The sequence below is a fragment of the Herpailurus yagouaroundi genome, unplaced genomic scaffold (genome assembly GCF_014898765.1).
Source record: "Herpailurus yagouaroundi ecotype Mexico unplaced genomic scaffold, PumYag 218, whole genome shotgun sequence".
Taxonomy (NCBI): Eukaryota; Metazoa; Chordata; class Mammalia; order Carnivora; family Felidae; genus Herpailurus; species Herpailurus yagouaroundi.
The window spans coordinates 2,796,394-2,819,531 of NW_024412449.1; the positions used below are offsets into that span (position 1 = coordinate 2,796,394).

General features: G+C 35.8%; 1 protein-coding gene and 1 non-coding gene across 3 annotated transcripts in view; both read right to left on the minus strand.

The window, feature by feature from the left end:
* USP47 (ubiquitin specific peptidase 47) overlaps positions 1–23,138 on the minus strand; it is a 110,781-nt gene that overhangs the window by 12,814 nt on the left and 74,829 nt on the right. For both annotated transcript variants that reach the window (XM_040456860.1, XM_040456861.1), the window contains 10 exons: positions 20,954–21,121; positions 19,027–19,158; positions 18,277–18,353; positions 17,626–17,681; positions 14,467–14,579; positions 13,644–13,748; positions 11,159–11,366; positions 8,325–8,440; positions 5,982–6,101; positions 3,548–4,328 (listed from right to left, as the gene is read on the minus strand). In XM_040456860.1, the coding sequence (XP_040312794.1) occupies positions 3,548–4,328; positions 5,982–6,101; positions 8,325–8,440; positions 11,159–11,366; positions 13,644–13,748; positions 14,467–14,579; positions 17,626–17,681; positions 18,277–18,353; positions 19,027–19,158; positions 20,954–21,121 (1,876 nt within the window). The remainder of the gene's footprint in view (positions 1–3,547; positions 4,329–5,981; positions 6,102–8,324; positions 8,441–11,158; positions 11,367–13,643; positions 13,749–14,466; positions 14,580–17,625; positions 17,682–18,276; positions 18,354–19,026; positions 19,159–20,953; positions 21,122–23,138) is intronic.
* LOC121018316 (U6 spliceosomal RNA) lies at positions 15,981–16,087 on the minus strand. The gene has a single exon (XR_005785127.1). It is a non-coding gene; the product is annotated as a U6 spliceosomal RNA (small nuclear RNA).

A 23,138-nucleotide genomic window follows, 5' to 3' on the forward strand; every position in this document is an offset into this window, starting at 1 on the left:
CTCTCTCTCTCTCTCTCTCTCCCCCCCCCCCCTCGCCCCCCCCCCCCCAAGGGTTGCTCTCTCAAAAAAAAAAAAAAGAGAAAAAGAAAAAAAAAAGTCAAGGATGAGACCCTCAAACATGACTGGTTTATGTTCCCAGGTTGACCTACCTTTTGGGTTGATGAATTTTTGAGTGGACTTTTTCAAATAAATTAATGTCCATTTACTGTTTTTCCGGTTATAAGATTCAGATTCACTATAGAAAACGTGACCATAAAGTATGAAATAGAATATAAACATGGTGATGAACTTTTTTGTTATATATAACTTTTCAGGCAGCATTTAATTCCTTTGAAATGTCCATTTCTAAAATTTAAGAAATACTCCTAAGTAACCCAGCTTTTGGCAAATAAGCCTCTATTTATACTATCCAGCAGGTACAACATTTCTTGAGAGAAGGGTATAATGAAAAAATTACTTGATTAGAAATCAGAAGCCAATAACTAGATTTCAGTTGTTGCCTAATAAATGGCTATTGGTAAGTCATCCAATGTCTCTGGGCCTCAGTTTTCTCACAGGATCATTACACCAGTCTCACTGATTGCTGCTATGACAAATGTAGTAAATTCTAAGTCATTACTCAAACAATAAGCTATTACCACAATTTTGGTTTCTAACTCACAGTAATGTATCACAGGAAGATACAAATGTTTGTTGTTATTGATACAGTCCAATACGGTGATTAGGACCAAGTGGTTCTGTAGTGAAATGGGCTGGCCTGAATGAATTCTTGGCTCCTCCTTGTACCTTACATTTGTGACTGTGACTTGACTTCTCTGTACCTCAATTACCTCTATTATAAAATGCAGATAGTTGTGCTTATACCTTGGGGTCAGTGTATGTCAAATGTGTACTACAGCCCTGGCAAAAATTGTTGGCTTAATTGACTGGCTGTAATTATAATTTTAGAGATTACCATCATACCGTTTTCCCTATTTACCTCTTCAAACTGAAGAGTTTGGTCTCTTCACAGAGCAACCTCAAAATATCTTTAGGGTTTCTTTCTTTTATGTATCTCTTAAATGAAGTGATATCAAAATTGTACAAAGAAATTATCAGTGCAAATGCACTCTCATTTTTATTGCCTTGATCTCCCTATTTATCCCTGAGTGCCTGCAGCCTATAATAGGTCACAGTGGAACAGTATTTTCAGAGAAAGGTCCATACTCCCCGAAACAATTCCTGGATTATAACAGATAGCTTAAAGACCATCACTTTAAGTGTATTTCAGTTATTACCCATATTGTCTATACTGTACATAAAATGTCACTCTTCAGATATCAAATTCTTTGTTTATGTGTTACACCCTGGCATTTTATCACTCTGAAGAACCCGTATTATTATTCATCATCCATGTTACCCAGGTACCAACTTTCAGGTCTCTGAGGAGCTGTGATGAAACAGTCTTAGTACAGACTCCTGAAGCATGTGGCTGATGGCTCTCAACCCTACTCCTCTACCTCTAAGCCCGTTTCCACTTTTTCTGTTCAAACAAGCCTTCTGCACGGCTTCTGAAAACCAAAATAAATTGTAGTAAACGGGTTCTCTTGATCATCATGTTTACTATTTCAACGAATGCTAGTAAACTAGCCCACTATGAATTTCCAAAAAGGTGGAAGGAGACTCCTCAGTCTACAATTCTAAGTATTCCTATTAAATTCTTAACGTTTAGACTCTCATGCAGTCAACTCTCCAGCACATTATTCTAAAACAAACCACTTAAGAGAAATTTCTAACCTCTTTGTAAAAAGGAGCTGTTTTTAATTTGCTAATGCTCTTGAAGGGTTGAGGATGGTAAGAAAGGGTAGCTACTGGCTATTTTTCCTTTACTCTGACGTGAGGAAAGTAAGGGACAGTGGGTAGCAGTTATGAGGTGGAGAAATGTGGACCAGGCTTACAATCAGATCACAGGAGCTGGACTGACCAGCAGTGTGACCTACTGGCTGTGTGAACCCCGGCAAATTATTTAAGTCAGTTTGAGCCAGTTTCTTCATCAGCAAAAAGTGTCTAACGGCATCAATTTCACACAGCTGTTGAGAAATAAGTGAGATGATGTGAATTAATGAGCTTTATGAAGTAAAAGTGCCACAGGGAGTTAAAACATTATTATAGAGTTTCTGTCTCCGTTGTGGCTCACGAACCCACATTTTCCCACTTGAGTTTCTGCAAGGTATCTATATGGATGTCACATGGTTCCAGTGTTACTGGGAACTAATTAGTTAAAAAGACAAATTTATGCATTTTTATTACTGATTTAATAATTTCTACCACTTCCTTTTAAGAGACTAAATTTTGAGACTATAAGCATCGTAGCAATTAACTTCCATGGTGGTTGTGGGCCTTCTCCCACCAGATGAAACATGAGGCTGCATCTTTGTCATCTCCACTTCTAACATCTACGTAGGGCCTGGCATCTTGAATGGATTCAGGAAATATTAATGGGGGGGGGGGTGGATGAACAGATGGATAGAGTGGGACTCCCTTCCCACTGTCATAAAGGTAACAGCAAATGCATTCAATTCAAAGACTTATATTCTAGTAGTGGTTCCACTCCTTACTAGCTACACATATACTTTTGGGCAAGTCATCCATCCACTATGAGCTTCAGTTTTCTTATCAGTCAAATGAGGATATCAATATTTGCTTTACTAATTTCAGAGAAGCTTCAAGTGAGAACAAGTGTTTTGAAAACTAAAATTAAGAATATAAGGGGTAATATAATGCAAAGTATTTGTCTTTTTGAGCTATTTCTCTTTTATACTTGAAGAAAACTTTTGTACATTCTTTGGCTGTTTTCATCTGATGTTTTATAAAAGTCATTTTATTGTTTTCATGTAGGTGTGTTTTTGCTGTTGCTGCTTATCCCAAATACCTGAACTGACAGATCTCTTCAATGTTTTTGTGATTATATACTTGAGGATTTCTAGTTTATACTCTGCTTGGAGCTTACTTCAAAGTATCAACTTTAAAAAAGCCCCTTTCCTTTTTCTGACTTTCCCAGTTAACCATGGACTTTTTAGGGGGTGGGGGAGGGGGTTATTTGCATTGAGGGATAAAGAGAAGAGAGGGGATGCACAAATAAAAACTTTTCCTCAGCAATGAATACCAAATTTTATCTTTTTGGTATATTATTTACTTTTTAAACTATTTCTTAGTTTTTAACTTAGGGCTTTTATCATAATTCTTTCCTTTAAAACAATTCTTGATTCTTTCCTTTAAAACAATTCTTAATTCTTTTCCTTTTCTTTTTCACTTATCTTCCCCAGAGCTGTGACATCACTGCTGTCACAGGTCTGATGTGCTGCGGAGGTCCAAAGACAGTTGTTGCTACAACTGCCCCGAAAATGAAAGCAAAGGCAACAGAGAACACTCTTATAATCCAGGAAGTTACGGGTGATCCTAGAACAAAGTACCTAACTCTTAGCTGGTTCCTTTCTTAACTAAAAATTTAAATAAACTGAGAAACCAATTGGTGCTGTTTCAAGGAGTTTTCTTTCTAAGTACATACATTTATGTCCTTCCCCAGAACCTTCGTCTGCAGCATAGGGTTCTGCTTTGAAATACATGTACTGTATTTCTCCCCTGCTCTTGCCACTCTCATCGTATTCACTATCCGTTCCAGAGTCTTCTTCTGCTGTGTCCCATGTCTCTTTTTTGCCTTCATTTGCTTTAGTTCTTCTACTACTCGTGATGCTATGAGAGTCAAGTCCATTAGCCAAAGGAATCTGAGCATTATCAGCATTGCACAAAGTGTCACTGCTGTGACTGGAGCTAAGAATGTCACTGTCCACTGAACTTGTACTCCTGTCATTATTCACATCTGAGTCTGATCGTTCTTCAGATTGAAAATTTTCGGGATCAGAAGTCTGAATGTGCTGTTCAAGTTCTCTATTGTCCACTGACGCTGAAGAGTCCCTCTCATTGAGAGGTGATTCTATGTTTTCAAAGTCACTTGTCTCAGTACTTTTGCTGCTGTCTCCATTATCTCCATCTTGCTGCTGTTGTAGTGACAAGCTTTTGAGTTTTTCAGTGCTTTCTTCGAGAATAGCTTCCACAGACTTGAGGCTCCCCACAGGTCCTTTGACTCTATCACAGTCATCATCCACGTTACCACCAGAATCACCCCCAGCTTTCTGGCACGCTGTCCTTTTGGAATAAGAGCCTGGGGACTGTTCAGGTAACAAAACAAATAATCTGATCGTATTTGCATGACGATCCAGGAGTTTCCACAAATGAGAGTCTGTAAAGGCCATCTGGTAATCCAAAGTCTCAGAACTTTCAACAAATACCTAAATAGTAAGAGAGTTACATTACATCATTAATTTTAGTGACATTCATTCTCACTCATATCACCTCAATACAAGACAAAATGTAAAATTTGGGATGATGACATTTCTAAAGGAAATGTGTATGGTTTTTGAAGACTAAATACAATAAATATTATGTTCATATGTCTTTGTAATTAGCCATAAAACTGTGCTAAGATAGAGGAGACACACACATGTGCACACGCACACACAGATACCTTGTTTACTGGATTTTCTATTTTCAGAAAGTTTTTGTATTCCACATCTTGCTCATTAGAAAAACAAGCATAGCATGAACATGGATAGAGGAACATGTATAAAGGCATTTTGGGAATGTAATACCAAAATCCAGAGTATAGAAAAAAATCTAATGGACAAATGACTTGATTCTAGAGCAAATAAATGACAAGGAAATAAATACACATGGGGGATCTGTAGGTTAAAATAGACTTGAGAGGTATATCATGGACTCTATTTGGATCCTACCTGAACAAATAAATCCTGTCAGAAAAAAATTTTACAAGATAATAAGAGAAGCTTGACTAGACATTTGTTGATATTAATTCTGTTAATTTTCTAGATGTAATAATATAATTATAGTTATGTTTTTAAAGAGTTCTCACCCTTTAGAGATAGACATCCAGATTATTTATAGATGAAATGCTATTTCATCTGGGGATGTTTTTCAAATAATCTGGGGGAAGTACTGGTTAAATACAGATAACCAGTGTCCAATCAATGTTACAGATTAGGATCATTAGCTAACCATTTAAAGAAAAAAATAAAGTGAGATCCCTCTTACTTTTCACCCTAAAATGGTATTAGGGCGGATTTTAATGATACACACATAAGCACCACACAAAAGTATCCAAAGAAAACAGAGGTGAATAAAAATTACACCTTAGGAATAGTAAGACAATACTAAAAAAGGTTAAATGAGATAAAAGACTAGACTGCACTAAGATGAATGAGAACGGAAAAGGCAATAAATAAAACATGGCAAAGAGGGAAAATTTTGGATTCAATTGATCCAGGGTAAACTGATGGTGTTATGAATAAACACACAGGAAAAATCATTTATCAATGATAGAACACGTCAAGAGATGAAACAGATCAATGTGAACTTTCTCTTTTCTTTCTGAGATAAATAAGTAGGCAAAGGGTGAACCCCTTTGGGTGAACCCAAATGACAATCTTCTCTAGAGTAGGCATGTCTTTGACTTTCCCCATCAAGTAGTGCTTTATGGGAGAAGCTCAAGAACGAATGTAACATAATTTACAGAATTCAGAGGACAAGATTGTTGTGGACAGAAATAGTCAGTAAGGCTTCACCAAAGAGGCAGGACTAATCTGCGCCTTGAAAAAAAAATGTAGGAAGAGGGGAAAGAATACTGCAGGCAGGCAGAGGTAGCTCATGAACAAGACCTAGAGGAGAACCGACAGACAGATGGAGTAGGACAGAAAGAAGCCTGATCTGACCTGATTATAAAGGAAGGTAATTGCCGAGACGCTGGGAGAATTTACGAGGGAAATTACAGACACATAGTGGATGGCTCTAGAGGCCAGACTTATAATATGAAACTTAATTTACTATTACCAGCATAGACAATAGTAATGAAGAAATAAAAGACATACCTTGTTACTTCTAAAAAACCCTTCAGCTTTCAGGGTCTTACTGGGCACAGTGAGGAGGCGCAGATCATTGTGGCAGCGCTCTAGCACTATCCGCATGGTTTCAGCAGGTAAATGGATGGCCTGCAATGGAAGCAAGTCAGTAAAAAGGACTCGCAAGGATAATTCTGCTGGACTTGGAAATGTGGATGAAGACACACTGCTGAGTTCTTAGAAACAGAAAGAAAATTAAAAGAAAATAATCTTAGTGGAGGTTTATAAATTTTTAAAGAATCTATGGGAAAAATTTTAGTCCTATCCATTAATTATGCTGTAAAGTAGGTGAACAAAGTATCACTTATGAATGGATGCTCTGAAACTATTTTAAAGGTAATGATTTTTCACTAAAAATTCTATTCCTCTCGCACTTGCAAAGTAAATGAGGGGATGTGGTTCCAAAGAAACTGAGTAACTGCACTTTGAGAACAGACGTCAAACTAGTAACTGTTTACCTCCTGAACTTTTGATGAATTCTTTTGGAATGGTTAATACTTTTACTAAATCATTTTTCTTCTGTGTAAAATGAGATTAAATTAATAGGTAAAGTTTCAAGTTACTCTAAAAGTACATGTCCTTAATCTGAGGTATCATTTTAGGAATTTCACAAGAAATGAGCAGACAAAAAAATTTACATTTAAAAAAACATGATGTGTTTTCAATACAACTAATGCTAACTAATTCTTTGGTGGTCTAGTTAGACTTTATCTGCTGCCTTTTTTGGCAAAATACTTTGTGACTGCCTTTATTCTCTACAGATATATTCTCCCCCAATAAAATTATTAACTTCTTCAGGAAGGCAATGTCATATGTTTCTTTTGTATTCTACCTCAATGCTCATACTCTAGATTAAACTGTAATAAGGAGCAAGTACACTTATATAGTCTTTCTAAGAGCAATTTAATTGTAAAATCTATCTCCAAAACATGATTTATCTCCTCAAATTATCTATTACTTTGGCAGAAGTATTAGAGGTCGTTGTTTTTTTAACGCAATAATAATTTTTTTTTCAACGTTTATTTATTTATTTTTGGGACAGAGAGAGACAGAGCATGAACGGGGGAGGGGCAGAGAGAGAGGGAGACACAGAATCGGAAACAGGCTCCAGGCTCTGAGCCATCGGCCCAGAGCCCGATGCGGGGCTCGAACTCACGGACCGCGAGATCGTGACCTGGCTGAAGTCGGCCGCTTAACCGACTGCGCCACCCAGGCGCCCCTAACGCAATAATAATTAAAACCCAACTTTTATATAATAACAATTTTTCTCCACAAACAGAGCATTTATTTGTTCCATTAACATTCACAACAACCCTGTTAAAATAGGCATTAAAAAAAAAAAAAAAAACAAACCTAGATGAGATCAAAGACAATACTGCCATAGAGGAATGACTAGAAAGTGGATCAACTTCTTGCTTGCTATTACTGAATAATTTCCACTACAGCAAGTCATCTAAACCTGGGGCTTAAGAATCCTGAAAAATTTCACCTGTGTTTGTGTGCTCAGTGTTCTACAGAGTACAATATAATCATTTCTCTAGAGTGAACTAGCTTGGCCCAAGGAAATTTGAATGTTTTCATCATATTTTTCCAGCTCACAAATTCTGAATGAGTCTATGTTCTTTATCACTAACTCACCGAATATGGCCAGTATTTAATTCACCACCTTCCCTGTCAAATCTGCTCCCCTACCCTACTCTTCCATTTTGATTACTAGATCACTACTTTGTGGCTACCCAAGTTCAAAACTCCTCAAAGCATCTGTGCTCCTTCTTGCCTTACTCCAACCAATCCCAAGTCCTGCAGATTCTATGCATATAATCATTCTTACAATCTACCCCTTCTCTCCTTTCTGGTCCAATGCCTTCACCTGCACTATTTCCACAGCCTCCTCATCTACTTTACGGACTCCCCCTCTATCCAGGAACTTACCGTTCTACAGCAGAACTGTCATCATACCACTGCTGAACTTAGGAAAACAAATAACATACTTCCCATTGCCCACATCAAATAGAGCCCATGCTTTTGTGTTTACTATTTAAAAACTCTCCATGAAATAAACTAACTTCTATTTCTAGGCCTGTACTATACAGAGATTGAGCCAAACACATATGCCATCACTGTGTGCGCTTGCCTCACACTTCCTGACCTCCATACTTTGGTCACTTGGTGTCTTCCACTTGAAGTGTGTTTCTCTTCTAACTGTACTTGCCTCCTGCCAGTAAGTACTAGTTCCCACACTCATAACTATCACACAATGCTTTGTACAGAACAAGCACTCAAAAATATTCACTGACCAATTTTAAAACTTACCTTTGAAATAAGCTGTTTGAACTCTGTGACCGTTTGATTTAAGTAAGCACGAACAGTGACAGGAGCAGCTACAGATTCTGCCTTAAGATCAACAACATGAACTTTCACCATCACTTCTGAAAAACACAAAACATTTGAAAAATACAAAAACATAAATGGATGTTATTTTTAAAAGTCATGAGCACTGACATGAGCACTGCATTCCTAATGTATTTCCAATAGATGGCAAGGTAATATTTTCCGAACTATTAAGATAGTAGACATAACAATGTTACACATGTATATAATACATAACAAACTTCTCCTTGCAAGGTATTACATTACAAACATCTACAAAGAAATGGAAATGAGGCTAATAAAAAAGTTCTCCTAGATCTCTTTAAAACAATGACAACAGTCACAGGGAGGGGGACAAAACATAAAAGACTCTTAAATATGGAGAACAAACAGAGGGCTACTGGAGGGGTTGTGGGAGGGGGATGGGCTAAATGGGAAAGAGACACTAAGGAATCTACTCCTGAAATCATTGTTGCAGTATATGGATTAACTAATTTGGATGTAAATTAAAAAAATAAAACAAAACAAAAAACAATGACAACAGTCAAAATATGATTTTTGAAAAATTCATGGTTTGTTTCCTTGTAAAACATAACACAAATTTATCAACCACATTAAAAATGCATATCCAGGTACTCCTGGGTGGCTCAGTCAGTTAAAGCACTGACTCTTGATCTCAGCTCAGGTCATGATCTCACAGTTAATGAGTTCAAACCCTGCACTGGGTTCTGTGCAGATGGTGTGGGGATTCTGTCTCTCCTTCTCTCTGCCCCTCCCCCACTTGTGCACTCATGCTCTCTCTCTCTCTCAGAATGAATAAATAAACTTAAAATACATATTCAAAGTTGCAAAATACAGACCTAAACCACAACATTAAATTACTAGAGAATGCAGAACAAATTCTAAAGGGGACCCAGCAACCCTATTTGCTTTTGATCAACCTTCATTATACCACTCAAGACCTTGTTCATAATCAAAGACTTCTTCTCCTCCAAATAATATTCTCTACATTCTACAGAAGAGTCTACAGAAAAATGCTTTGGTTTACATGGTTTGTTTTTTTCACTTAAATTTTTCATATTACAACTTAATCCTATCTTCTCTTCTGTTTTCAGATTATATATAACTAAACTTTTAGTTACTAGAAAAGCAAATGATCTTCAAACACTTAGTTATTCTCTGGCTTAAATGTTTTAATTTCCTTTATGAAGTGTATATAAATGGTCAGGTTTTTCCCTAGATTTCTAATCTAAATCTGATAAAATATTCTGCTAAAGTCATTATTAATGAATAAATAAAACGCTATCTGCAAGTTTTACAATCCACACTCACACGTATAGTTCTCTTCTTTTTTTTTTTTTAAGTTTGTTTATTTTTGAGAGAGAGCGTGAGCAGAGAAGGGGCAGAGAGAGAGGGAAACACAGAATCACAAGCATGGTCCAGGCTCTGAGCTGTCAGCACAGGGCCCAATGTGGGCCTGAACCCATGAACCGCAAGATCATGACCTGAGCTGAAGTCAGACGCTGAGCCACCCAGATGTCCCTAAAGTTCTCTTTTTAAAAAGTGGTTTTATTGCTGACTCATGTTACACTTTAATCATCATTTTTGCTATCTAGACCAAAAATAATCTGCAAGGAAATGCTCCAAAGGAACTCTCTACAAACAGAACAGAGTCTGACTGATGGAGCCCTGAAGAGTATCATACTTAATCTACTTTGAAAAGAGGAGCCTTAATTAAAAAAAAACAAAAAACAAAGAGAGGTTTATAGCATCTGCAGAGAAATAGAATTTGAGAGTAGAAGGCTTTTTACTTTTGCTTTTTTGAGAGAGCCAAAGAGAGCATGCAAGCACATGCACAAGTGGGGGAGGGGCAGAGAGAGGGAAAGAGAATCCCAAGCAGGCTTTACTATCAGTGTGGAGCCTGATGAGGGGCTCAAACTCATGAACCATGAGATTATGACCTGAGCTGAAATTAAGAGTAGGACACTTACCCGATTGAGCCACCTAGGCAGGCGCCCCCAGAAGAAGGTATTTGTGAGTTCAATTTTTAGGAATAAAAGTAGAGAACATAAGTCTGAATTGTAACAACCAATAGAAGGGATTCAGGGTTATGCAACAATAGTGAGAATTCTCTAAAGTTACTTAAACATTTTTATTTTCCCCTATTTGTTACAGTTTACATAGTGATTACTAGAAAACTCTGGTCATGTAACTGTCTTTAGGGACTACTCTGGGTAAAGCTAGGAGTGTGGTATTTTGCTTTCCACATCATTCCCAAACAAACAAACAAAAAAACCCTCAAGATATTGAGGACTGTGACAGATTTAATGAAGACAAAAAAAAAAAAATGAAGTTCCTGGGACCTGCAAAAATGGAGAAGATGGAGAAAAATAAAAAGTGTTGGCAGCAATGGGTTATGAAACCACTTCATCAAGGAAACCCTGAAAAATAAGATTCTACTTCTGAGAGTTGATGAGACTATACTGTTTTTGGACTTTTTTTTCTGTATAAATAGAGAGAAGGGGGGAAGAGAAGGGAGGATGATTCAGCACTGAAAAAGAAAAATCCCACTGAAGGCTGCAAGCTAATTTTTTAAAATTTTGTATATAGCTCTTTGAAAGTAATCTAGAAGTTAATTCTAAGCTTGTTGCTACTTCCTAACCTATCAAAATTATTCTGCATTTTAAGAACATAAAAAAATTTAAAATTAAACTCATTTCTATTAAAAAACCTTCTCGTGAAAATTTTAAGTCCAGTACAACTGTAAAATTCTTTACCTCCAGGTTTGTAAGACTGGAAAACTTGGTCAGGTTTTCTCGTCTCCAACAGTAGATCAAACATGTATGTTGACTTGACTCCTCCTAGTAGAAGTCCCATTGGGGTATCTTCCTCTCCTTCATACGATCGTTCAAGGTAATCATGAAACTCATCATATTTAACAAGGCGACAGCAATCCATGGGTATGACCTCTTCTAAATCCATCATCTAAAAGAAAACAAGGCCAGGCGGGGGACACACACACACACACACACACACACACACACACACACACACATATAGATATATGCGCACACACACATACACACACATATATACACACATACACACACACACACACACAGAGTTTAGTCTGATGTGTAATTCCACCACCAATAGGTCCTAGCAAACAATAAAATTCATATATTTATGATTTGCATCAAAGTTCAAAGACATCAAAGTTAAAGGCATAACTTCAATGCTATTTTTAATTATTTCATTATCCCCTAAATAATGCAACTTATGCACTAACAAATTTTTTTTTTTAATTTTTTTTTTTCAACATTTATTTATTTTTGGGACAGAGAGAGACAGAGCATGAACGGGGGAGGGGCAGAGAGAGAGGGAGACACAGAATCGGAAACAGGCTCCAGGCTCTGAGCCATCAGCCCAGAGCCTGACGCGGGGCTCGAACTCACGGACCGCGAGATCGTGACCTGGCTGAAGTCGGACGCTTAACCGACTGCGCCACCCAGGCGCCCCTGCACTAACAAATTTTTAAAACATTCCTAGTTTTAAAAAAAGTTAACATTCTAAACTTTAGATGAACTCAAAATCAATGTATTATAATCCCTTGCTCTATAATCACTACTCTGGAACCCAGGGGAGAACAACCAAGAGAATATGCAGCTTCTGTTGCATTAATCCGATCTGGAGAAGAACTGGTGATGACATGTTTGGGTTTAACCATCTTTCTAAGCGCAGGGGATAGCACGCCTCGCAGAGCCACCAGAGAGGCCACAGCTTCCGTGTCTCCCATGCGCCACCTCGCAGCTCCCCTTCCATATGAGCCTCCAGCATATCTACAGCTCAGGGCATGGAATTTCTGTCAAAAATCTCCCTCTGGCCCATGTTACTGGTAGATGGCATACTCTGGATGCAACATCTCTAAAGTGAAAAATGAACTGCCTGGAGACAGAAAGGATTATTTCAAAGTATTTCATACTTATTTAAGGTTTGTGATTAGGACCTTCAAGAAAAACAGTAAGCTTTGGTGTGTGTCCCCACCGACCTCTATTCCCCCCACTCCTCCCAAAGATGGAGCACTCTTTCTGGTACATAAGACTGACTTATTTCTCTCTTCTGTTTGACTCTTTGTATTTATGAACTTTTACTTCTGACTTTTAAGACAATCTTTGTCTTCCTGCATTAAAAACTGCTGGAATATAAACTACTGTTACTGCTATTACAGACTGTAAAATTGTGTAAAAACTGTTAAGATGTTTTCTCTATTTTAGTTTCATTTGGTTTCACTACTGTTTTGCAAAGATGATGCTTACAGTCCACTGTGTTTAAACGATTTTTACTTTTAATGAGGTAAATCCGGAGCTATGTATCAATTTTACTGTTTGTTCATTCATTTGCTCATCCACATACCCACCCAAATTTTCATTTTCCTGCACACCAGGAAAAAGTACTGGAAATGCAATTGTGAGCAAAACCAGAACACTGTAATGTAGCCTGCAATTTTTTCTCTAACTAATGACTTTAATTTCAGTTCAATGATGTTCATATTTACATGGAAAGGGCAAAAATTTGTCAAGTATGACAGACAACATTTGGAATAATCTGGTTAAAGAATGCTTCCGTTTCTATTTGCCTTTCAAAACCCACTAATAACTTTACATTATTCTTGGAATAAATTGCAACCTACTATTTGTATAAAGTCTCTAATTTGATTTTAAGCTACTCTCCTCTCATTCAAGACAATCTAAATACAATGTCCCTTTTATCAGTTTTTTGATCACGGCGGCCACGACCTCATCTCAGTTTTCACACATGTTGTTACCTCTACTAAAATATTCTCCCCAATTTTTTGCATAGCTGCCTGCTTCTCATGGTTAACATCTCAGGAGAAATAATCTCAATATATTACTGACTTACTTTACGGCATCTAAACAATAAAATATTTGCAAATTGTGGGAGGGTCTCAATGCATATCTGTTAAATGAATGAAAAAGAATAAATGTTTTTGTTTCTAATTCTAATTCTTGTTCTACAAAACTGAACTGGCTTTCAGGGTGAGAAATTTCTCCAACTCAATTGGGTATGTTCCAAAGAAGATGTATAAGCTACACCCACTGAGAGAGAGATGATGTAAATAGACTATCAAGTTTACTGCAAGTGCTGATATTACTACTGGCCATAATAAAAATTTTGGAAAAGAGATTACTATTGTTACCTAAGATATCAATAATTAAATGTCAACAGTGCAATTAAACATACCTTATAAGCCATTTCTACTGCTTCCTTTAATGTCTTATCCTTATGAACCTCCAATTTATTTTCCATCATTACTTGTTTCACAGGATGCAAACAGAATAATTTTATCTAGAAAATGTAAAATAGTGTCATCATCTCAGCAAGTCATCAAGTCAAAATGTAATTCTTCTGCAGACAGTATTTTTTTCCTAATAGTCAAAATATTACAATTAAAAAAATATATAACTTAAATCATTCTCTTCCATGTCTATTTTTCTCAACAACAAATATAGTGATTATATTTCATCTTATAAGAATTCAAAAACATTAATTTTAACAACTGCATGTTTCTTTATAAGCATGTATCATAATTTAAGTAATCATTCTCTTACTGACATACTTTCAGGTTGTTTCAAGTTTTTCCCTTGTTTGGAAAATACTGTGATCAATGTCCTTGCTGCCAAAATTTTTATAGCATCTGTGGTTATCTCATTAAGAGATATTTTCTTAAGAGAATTCTATTAAAAAAGATGAATTTGCTTAAGGCTCTTAATGAATTCTACTCAATTTCTATGCGATAAGGTTTTTACCAGCTTATTAGTCTTATAGCAGAATGTGACAACGCTCGCATCACTGTAACCTTACCAGCACTGAGTATTATCACTACATGTTAATGTTTATTAATGCATAAAAATCAGATCTTACTTCAGTAATATAGTTGGTTGTACTGCTTAATGAAATGATAGTATAACTGCCTACAGAATCAGCCCAATGAATGTTACGAGAATTGCAGTTAAGCAAACTTCAATAGCGCATTTTAATTAAAAGTAAACTTAGGAAATCTAACCTTGCATGTATTGCGCTCAATTTCTCGTTGCCTTTTTTCTTGTTCTTCCAATTCTCTCTCCCTCTGCACCAAGTTTTTGATATGTTCTGGATATTCATCTACTTCTAGAAACTCTATTGTAATAAAAACAGGGCAAGACATAGTCACTGGAAATTGAGCTTCCTTTACATAATTTTGCTCTATTATGTTCCCACAGTACATATTTCTATGATAGCTCTCATCAAAACAGATCTCAATTACATTAATCTCTTAACTTAGAACATCAGCTTCTTCCAGACAAGAGTGAAGAGGTAGTTGATAATGGCACATGGTTATTAGGTCTCATACATTTTAAAAAACCACACATTTAATCCATAGTATCTCTTGGCTCCAGGACAACTCTGGCATGCAGATTAAGACTCTTAGAATGAAAAAGTCTCTCTGAAACTTTGAAATAAAATCATTTCTGATTTCATTATCACCATCAAATTGTGTGACCTTGGGCAAGTTTACTTCTCTAGACCTTGGTTTCTTAAACTTATTAATACATCTACCCCATAGAGTATTTACCTGGGATATAATACAATGTAATAAGTGTTATTGTTGCTGCTGCTACTACAAATGCTATTTGTTATTATTCACTAATAGGCTCATCTTTCCTTTGTTCTCAAAACAATCTTTTAGCTACTTTCTATTCACAGAATTTTATATGTAACTCAAAGCATTAAAAGTGCCAATATGAGAATATGACACTATTTAATAACGCCAATGATTATCAGGCTTTAAGTAGGGAGAACAATTTATATATATATATATATATATATATATATATATATATATACACACACACACACACACATATTTATATATCTACACATATATATTTATATATATATATATATGTAATCAAATCCCTATGGAACGTAAAAATCGATTATTTATAGAAATAAACTCTCATTGTAAAAATATTCCATATCATACATAGAGCACCCTCTGGTGTTTCAGCACAAAACTACATTTTTGGGGAGTAGATAAAGGAAAGCTGAGTTATTGCCCTAATGGAAATATCTGGAGTGGTGGGTGACACAGAGAACACAGGAAATAAAATCCTGGCTCTGCCTCCAGGTAGCTATGGTCTTGGACACGTTAACCTTTGGGGTATCATTCTTTTATCTGTAAAGTTAGAATGATTACTCTCCTCTGAAATCTCTGTTCTGAAATGACTTATTATAATTTCTTTTCCCCATTAATTCTACAGTAAATTTTTTTTTCAATATATGAAGTTTATTGTCAAATTGGTTCCATACAACACCAAGTGCTCATCCCAAAAGGTGCCCTCCTCAATACCCATCACCCACCCTCCCTTCCCTCCCACTCCCCATCAACCCTCAGTTTGTTCTCAGTTTTTAAGAGTCTCTTCTGCTTTGGCTCTCTCCCATTCTGACCTCCTTTTTTTTTTTTTCCTTCCCCTCCCCCATGGGTTTCTGTTAAGTTTCTCAGGATCCACATAAGAGTGAAAGCATATGGTATCTGTCAAAAATATGGAACGCTTCACGAGCTTGCGTGTCATCCTTGCGCAGGGGCCATGCTAATCTTCTCTGTATCGTTCCAATTTTAGTATATGTGCTGCTGAAGCGAGCACCTACAGTAAATTATTAAACAGCCACTATATGACAGACTCTGGACTCTGGATTATCATTAGTGAAAAGATAAATTAAGTCTTAAGCCTTATACCACAATCTAATGAGGATTTTCAAAAATATAAACAAAACATAAACTACCTAAAATAAACTTTACAGTATGGTAGTTTCTAAACAAAGGAAATACAGAAATCAAGGTCAGTGATTATAGTAATTATGAAAAAAATACAGGTCAACATATCACCTGTGTATATATCCACATGTACACACAAACACATCTAGTTATTTGCAATACTGCTTCAGAGTCAGCATTAAGAAAAAAGGGGAACTGCAATTTTTTAAAGTAATAATAAAAGACAAACCCACATACTTTGTATACAGGATTATTTTGAGGACTCTCAACACAATTAAAACATAATAGGGGCGCCTGGGTGGCTCAGTCGGTTAAGCGTCCGACTTCGGCTCAGGTCACGATCTCACAGTTCGTGAGTTCGAGCCCCGCATCGGGCTCTGTGCTGACAGCTCAGAGCTTGGAGCCTGTTTCACATTCTGTGTCTCCCTCTCTCTCTGCCCCTTCCCTGCTCATGCTGTGTCTCTCTGTCTCAAAAATAAACAAACATTAAAAAAAAATTTTTTTTAAAAAACGTAATAAAGGATGCATACTAGACTCATAAAACTTTATTTGCTTTTTAAGCAAATAAACAAAGATATTTAACTTTAGCTCTCAGGAACTTTTAGAATGGTAAGTCAGAAGTTGACTTTTTTAAGGGTCCCCATTCAAAGCATTTTGATAATAAAATACTCCAAAGGCTTATACCAAAAAAAGCAGTCACAGCTAAATACGAGTTATTGGGGCGCCTGGGTGGCGCAGTCGGTTAAGCGTCCGACTTCAGCCAGGTCACGATCTCGCGGTTCGTGAGTTCGAGACCCGCGTCAGGCTCTGGGCTGATGGCTCGGAGCCTGGAGCCTGTTTCCGATTCTATGTCTCCCTCTCTCTCTGCCCCTCCCCCGTTCATGCTCTGTCTCTCTCTGTCCCAAAAATAAAAATAAAAAACGTTGAAAAAAAAAATTAAAAAAAAAATAAATAAATACGAGTTATTGTATGTACTAGTAGACATGATGCTAAATGCTAAAAAATGTTGTTTAATTTTTCATTATAATCCTATAAAATACTATGATTATCCCCATTTTACAGACGTGGAAAATAAGATTTAGAAAAGCTAAAAAACTTGCTCTAGGCCACCTAGATGGCGAGTCAGGGCTGCAACACAGATCTGGGATTTATCATCACTGAGCAACTATCTAACTGAAAATAAATACCCCCCTTTTTAAATGTAGAGTAAGTTTTATCTCTTAGTGTATTAAAAAATAGTTCAACTTTTTCCAAGTGTTTTCACCACTTGGTATTATCTCATAACAATCTTTATAATTAATTTTTCTAGGCACAAAAAACAATCATTTAAAAGTAGTTATCTGGGTTTGCCAAACTTATAAAAGAAATTAGTACAGATTAAAATCAAATAACTACATGCTAACATACTTGCATTTCGTGCTGGATCCTTCAGTCTATATATCAGCATATAAGCATTTGTGGAGCTAGTAGAAATATAAAAAAGATTAATGTCAACAAAAAGTAGATTGTAAAGATTCCATTTCCCAGCATCAAATATTTTAATAGTTTTTCTTTGTTTCAAAGAATTAGAAAACCATGTTAAGTGTTCGATGATAGGTTCAAACTTAAAACATTCTAGGAAAAAAAAAAGGAGAATCTACTTTGCTTTTCCTGACAGGTTTATGAGAAGATTCCACATCTCCTCTTGGTTACACAGTTAAGTCTTCAAAAAACCTGTGTCCTAGAACCACTACTACCAGTTAAGTCAGGAGTCAGCCAGTTTTTTTCTTGGCCATATTGAAGTTATTTTAACTCTGTTGTTATCGCTTCTCGGCCTTTTGGCTAAGATCAAGTGTTAACTCTGTTGTTAAAGGGAAAAGATCAACACACAATACTTCAACAAAGGAGTATAGTGACATTCCAATAAAACTTTATTTCCAAAAACTAGAGGCAGGCAGGGTTTGGTCTGTGGGTTATAGTTTGCTGACCCCTGGGTTAAATTTCTTTAATGGCAAAAAAATGCTGAGGAGCTATAATTAACTCTAATTTATAAACAGTACAAATTAGGAAGTTATTTACCTTGCAAAAGCACTTGAGTAATATCCTCGGCTTCCTGAAGATCCACCATGTGTTTTCTTAATGTCCTCTTGTGTTATCTAAAAAGTTGTTACAGTGTTTACCTTCTTCTAAAATCTATAACATCATTACCTTTATGTCAACAAGTAAGCCAATTTTCATCCCAGAGTTAAAATGTACCGTACAACTACCAATTCACAAAATTTGATCAGAATCAATGGCTGCTACCAGCCAATTAGTTCTAGTGCTCAACAGGTAGCCCACATGAAGGCTCAAGATAAAAAAAAAAAAAAAAAAAAAGGGAGTCTGCCTTTGGAAACACTTAGCAAGACCCAAACAAAACAAAACAGAACAGAACAAAATAAGTAACAATGATAAACTAGAAAATTTACTCAAAGCAAAAACAAAAGACTGACTTGGCATGTGTTTTAAAATGCTTCACTGGACAAACTAAGTCTCCCATTTTTAATAAACCCCTACTGTTGATTAGAAATAGCTCTACTCCTGTCTTTCAGAATAATCTTAAAAAACCCCTCCTTGGGTGCCTGAGTGGCTCAGGAGGTGAAGCGTCTGACTCTTGATTTCAGCTCAGGTCATGATCTCACGGTTCGTGAGATCGAGCCCCATGTTAGGCTCTGCACTGATAGTGCCTGGGATTCCCTCTCTCTGCCCCTCTGGCTAGCATGCGCACACATATGTTCTCGCTCTCTCTCTCTTAAAATAAATAAATTAAAAATAAAAAACCCTCCTTACCCTGCTGACATGTTGATCATTGAAGCTGTACCACTGTTCATCACTGAATGACTTTATACAAGCATAATAATGACCACCAGCAGCACTCCCTGAATGAACCATAACGGAGAAGAGCTCATAGATCAAGGAATTCTAAGAAGAAAAAACAAAAGTACCTCAGAGAAGAGAAAGAATTTCCCTTATTTGTGCATTTCCTATTCTCTATTAGTACAGAGTAAAATAATATGTTAGCTGTCCTAGATATTTATTGTAGGCACAATTCCCTCTAAGATAATTAAAATGATAAAGTCATCACATAATTTTATACATCAGAGTTCCATTCAGTGCATTCCTTCACGTTTTAATTATGTTATAACCTCTGTAACTATGCATATCTGAAATATGTTTTTTTGTAAAAGTAAAATAATAATCTGAAATTTTAGAAGCAGTTTCTAATTAGAAGACTATTCTGGTATGCACAGTCAAGATCAAGAAATCACAAATAATGTTTTTATTCAAACAAGATTATTCCATTTCCTTTGCAAAAGAGCTGAGCAATAAAATGATTTGGAACATCTTCTAATGTATTTATGTAATATCTGTGATACAGTGATCTGCTGATTTGACATTTCTCAAGTATGCAAAGATGGTTCAATGCCAGAAGATCAATCTATTGTAATACAGGCTAAATTAGAAAAATCATGTGATCCTATATATCAACTGACTCAGAAAAAGCATTTCATGAAATCCAAAACTCATTCATGATAAAAATTCTTAAGAAACTAGGATGAGGGAAACCTCCTCAGCTTAATGAAGCACACCTACAAAAACCCTAGAACCAACATCATACTTAAAACTGAACACCTTCCTCCTGAGTTGAGAATAAGGCAAGAACGCCCTATCTCACCACTCCTATTCAACACTGTAAGAAATCCTACCTATAGCAGTAAGACAAGGGGGAAAAAAAAAGACAGATGTAACTGTTTATGTAGAAAAATAGGCAGAGAATTAGATTTAGACTTTGAGCCACAGTTTGCCAACCCTTGCTTGAATGCAGTGTTCTTTACACTAAGTTATAACATATCTGTTACATTATTCATTACATAGCAACTCATGATCATCTATCTGCCCTGAAATAGATAATTTTAAAAGGTAAATGATGATGGTGGTTGGAATAATGCAAGAGAAATTCTATTCTTAAATACTGCCTTAAAAACCCTGTATTTAATATGACTTTGCAAGACTTGAACTACTGCAGTCTTTAGGCTATTGATTCACAATTTATACATGCTCAAGACATCTGACCTATAATTCTCCCCTCAATAAAGCAGATTATATGAATATGAAAGAAATGGTTTGATAACATTTTAAAAATCACTGACACCATGACATAAAAGATTCTATAACAGAGATTATCAAATCTTGTAGTTGTCAAATTATAATCCATTGAACTGTATCATTTTTTTTTTTTTTTAAGTGCCTTAAGGGCTGTGATAGGGAGGCAAGAGAGGCTGAAGCCTTTGGCTTTCTCCTACCTCAGAAAGATCAGTTCTATTATTAACTATTTCATAAGGAGTTCCAGAGCCAGAATCTTAAAATGAATGGATGTAGCCAAATAACTTTCATTTTGCTGTATGAGAAAACTCTTATATAAAGATTTAGAGGCGTGGTGTAACTTTTAAGGCAGAAGTGATCTCCTTTTCCATACCACCCCCCAGCTACAGATCAGCCTCCAAAAATTCATGCTCTTGCCTGTAAGCAGTTTTTTCCTAAAGTTTAATTATGATCACATATGTACATTAAAAAAAAACAAAACAGCTTTAAAAAAGTCTTACTTTTCAAATATTACTTCTCCTACGGAGAATTTATTGGTCACAACAGAGAATTATATAACAGCTCAGAGATTATTTTATTCTCTCAACTAAAACCCACACACTATAAAAGGTACCTTTTCAAGTCCAGGTTTTGAAATTTTTTCAGTTCCACTATTACTTTCAAGGCAGATCCCTTCATCAACACCATCATCATTCGAAAAATCATTGCTCATCTGATCGCTGTGACAACTGCCTTCATTTTCTGCCCCACTGTCAGTGCAACTTTCGGTCTGAGGGGATTTCTTAATAAAACATAATTATCTTACAATTACAAGTTAAATAAAAAAAAAACATATACTCAGTAAAGCCTTTTCTCTACATGCTAACTTTTTCACATAACTTCAGATGTTATTAATAAAAATATCTATTTTAAGCAAATTTATCTTATCTTAGAGAGTGAGTCCTTAAATAAAATTAAACCAAAAAAAGTGTATTTTAGGGCCCAAATGTCCATCAACTGATTAATGGGTAAAGATGTGAGATATATACATATAAAAATGTGATACATATATATATGATATATACATATATCATATGTATCATACATATATGTATGTATCATATATGTGGTGATACACACACACACACACACACACACACACACACACACACACACACACTGGAATATTACTCAGCCATCAAAAAGAATGAAATCTAGGGGTGCCTGGGTGGCTCTTAGTCGGTTAAGTGTCTGAGAGTTGATGTGAGGGAGGTGGTTGGGGATGGGCTGAATGGGTGATGGGTATTAAGGAGAGCACTTGTTACGATGAGCACTGGGTGTTATATGTAAGTGATGAATCACTAAATTTTAAGAAACGTGTATTTTAAAAACATTTCTATTAATGTCCTTAAAATTCAAATACAATGAATCAGTAATTCAGAATTCTAATTAAACCCCATTTATGTTTATAGTTGCAAAGTAATAACGTAAATTACCATTTCTTTCACCAAAATCTGTAAAAGCTGTGAACCTAAATGCCAAAATGAGCTTTTGTTCTCAAATCCCAAAAGAATATCATCTCTTTTCTTGAACAAAAGGTTCAATTTTATTTATCTTTGTGCTAGGCATTAGACACCATTAGAAAGAAAAACAACACTGAATCTATCCTCAAGAATCTTACATTCTAGCATATAGGAGAGAGAAATGTAACAACAACAAAAATCACACTTTTTCATGCTTTTATGATTTTTAAATCCTTTTCATGCAAATTTAATTTGAAGGAATCTACTTCTTAGAAATCCCCAAACAACTCCTTGGCCCCTTTTCCTTAAATATTTTATATACATATCTAAAAATGTTTCTGTTTAAATAGTTTGAGAATTCTTCTATAAGATGTAGCCTCTTGATATGTTATACAGGAGTTCCTAAATTAACCAGGCAATACATAATAATAAGCACCAACTTTTTGTCAAGAACTTTGTTGTGGGAACTGCATCTAACATACAGTCTTCATTCCTCGAGAAAGTAAAGTTTAAGTGAAAACCAACTCTAGAACTCTGCACTGAGTCTGGAGATCATTCCTGACGCTCCTTTAGGCCAGAACATCTCTTCTCCCAAGATATGGACCTGGAACTTCCTAAAAGTTCCTGTCAAACTAGATCTAGGTTTTCTTTATTTGTAAAAGATTTCCTTTTACAAGAATATATTAGGTATATACAGAAAACTGATCCAATACTAATCTCTGTGAAGACTCCTGTAAAGAGGTTGTTTACTTTGGTATACCTTGGAAAGATTTCCTAGCTTAAGCACAAGTGTTTGAAATACTATTTTGAATTAAACTTTTCAAAAGTACCTGGTCATAGGTACCATTCAATGAACATCTACTTTATCTAAAGCACTCTTTTCATGAAAGCTATAAAGAGTAAATATTGTCCTTACTTTACAAAGTAAGGCTCAGAAAAGTTGTTCTTCTATGCCACATCATCACTTAATACTTAACAGCATTAACTAAAACTTCATGAATGTTTAAAATCACTTTTCAGCTCTTGGGAAATGGTATTTTTATAACTAGAGTGGTAAGTTCCAATCAGAAAAAAATGATTCACGGTAATTTTGAAAAAAATAAAGATTTATCACTTTCTAAGAACTCAAGTGATTGTAATTATTTCCCATAATGAAATCAGAAGTTTCCAAAGAATAAATTAGGATACTAAGAATCTTTTACTGAATAAGGTTAGGGGAATCAGAGATTTGCAGGGGTCAGTGAGTAGACGAAACTGATAAGCATTACCTGTGCCCTTCCAAGTTACACTCTTCAA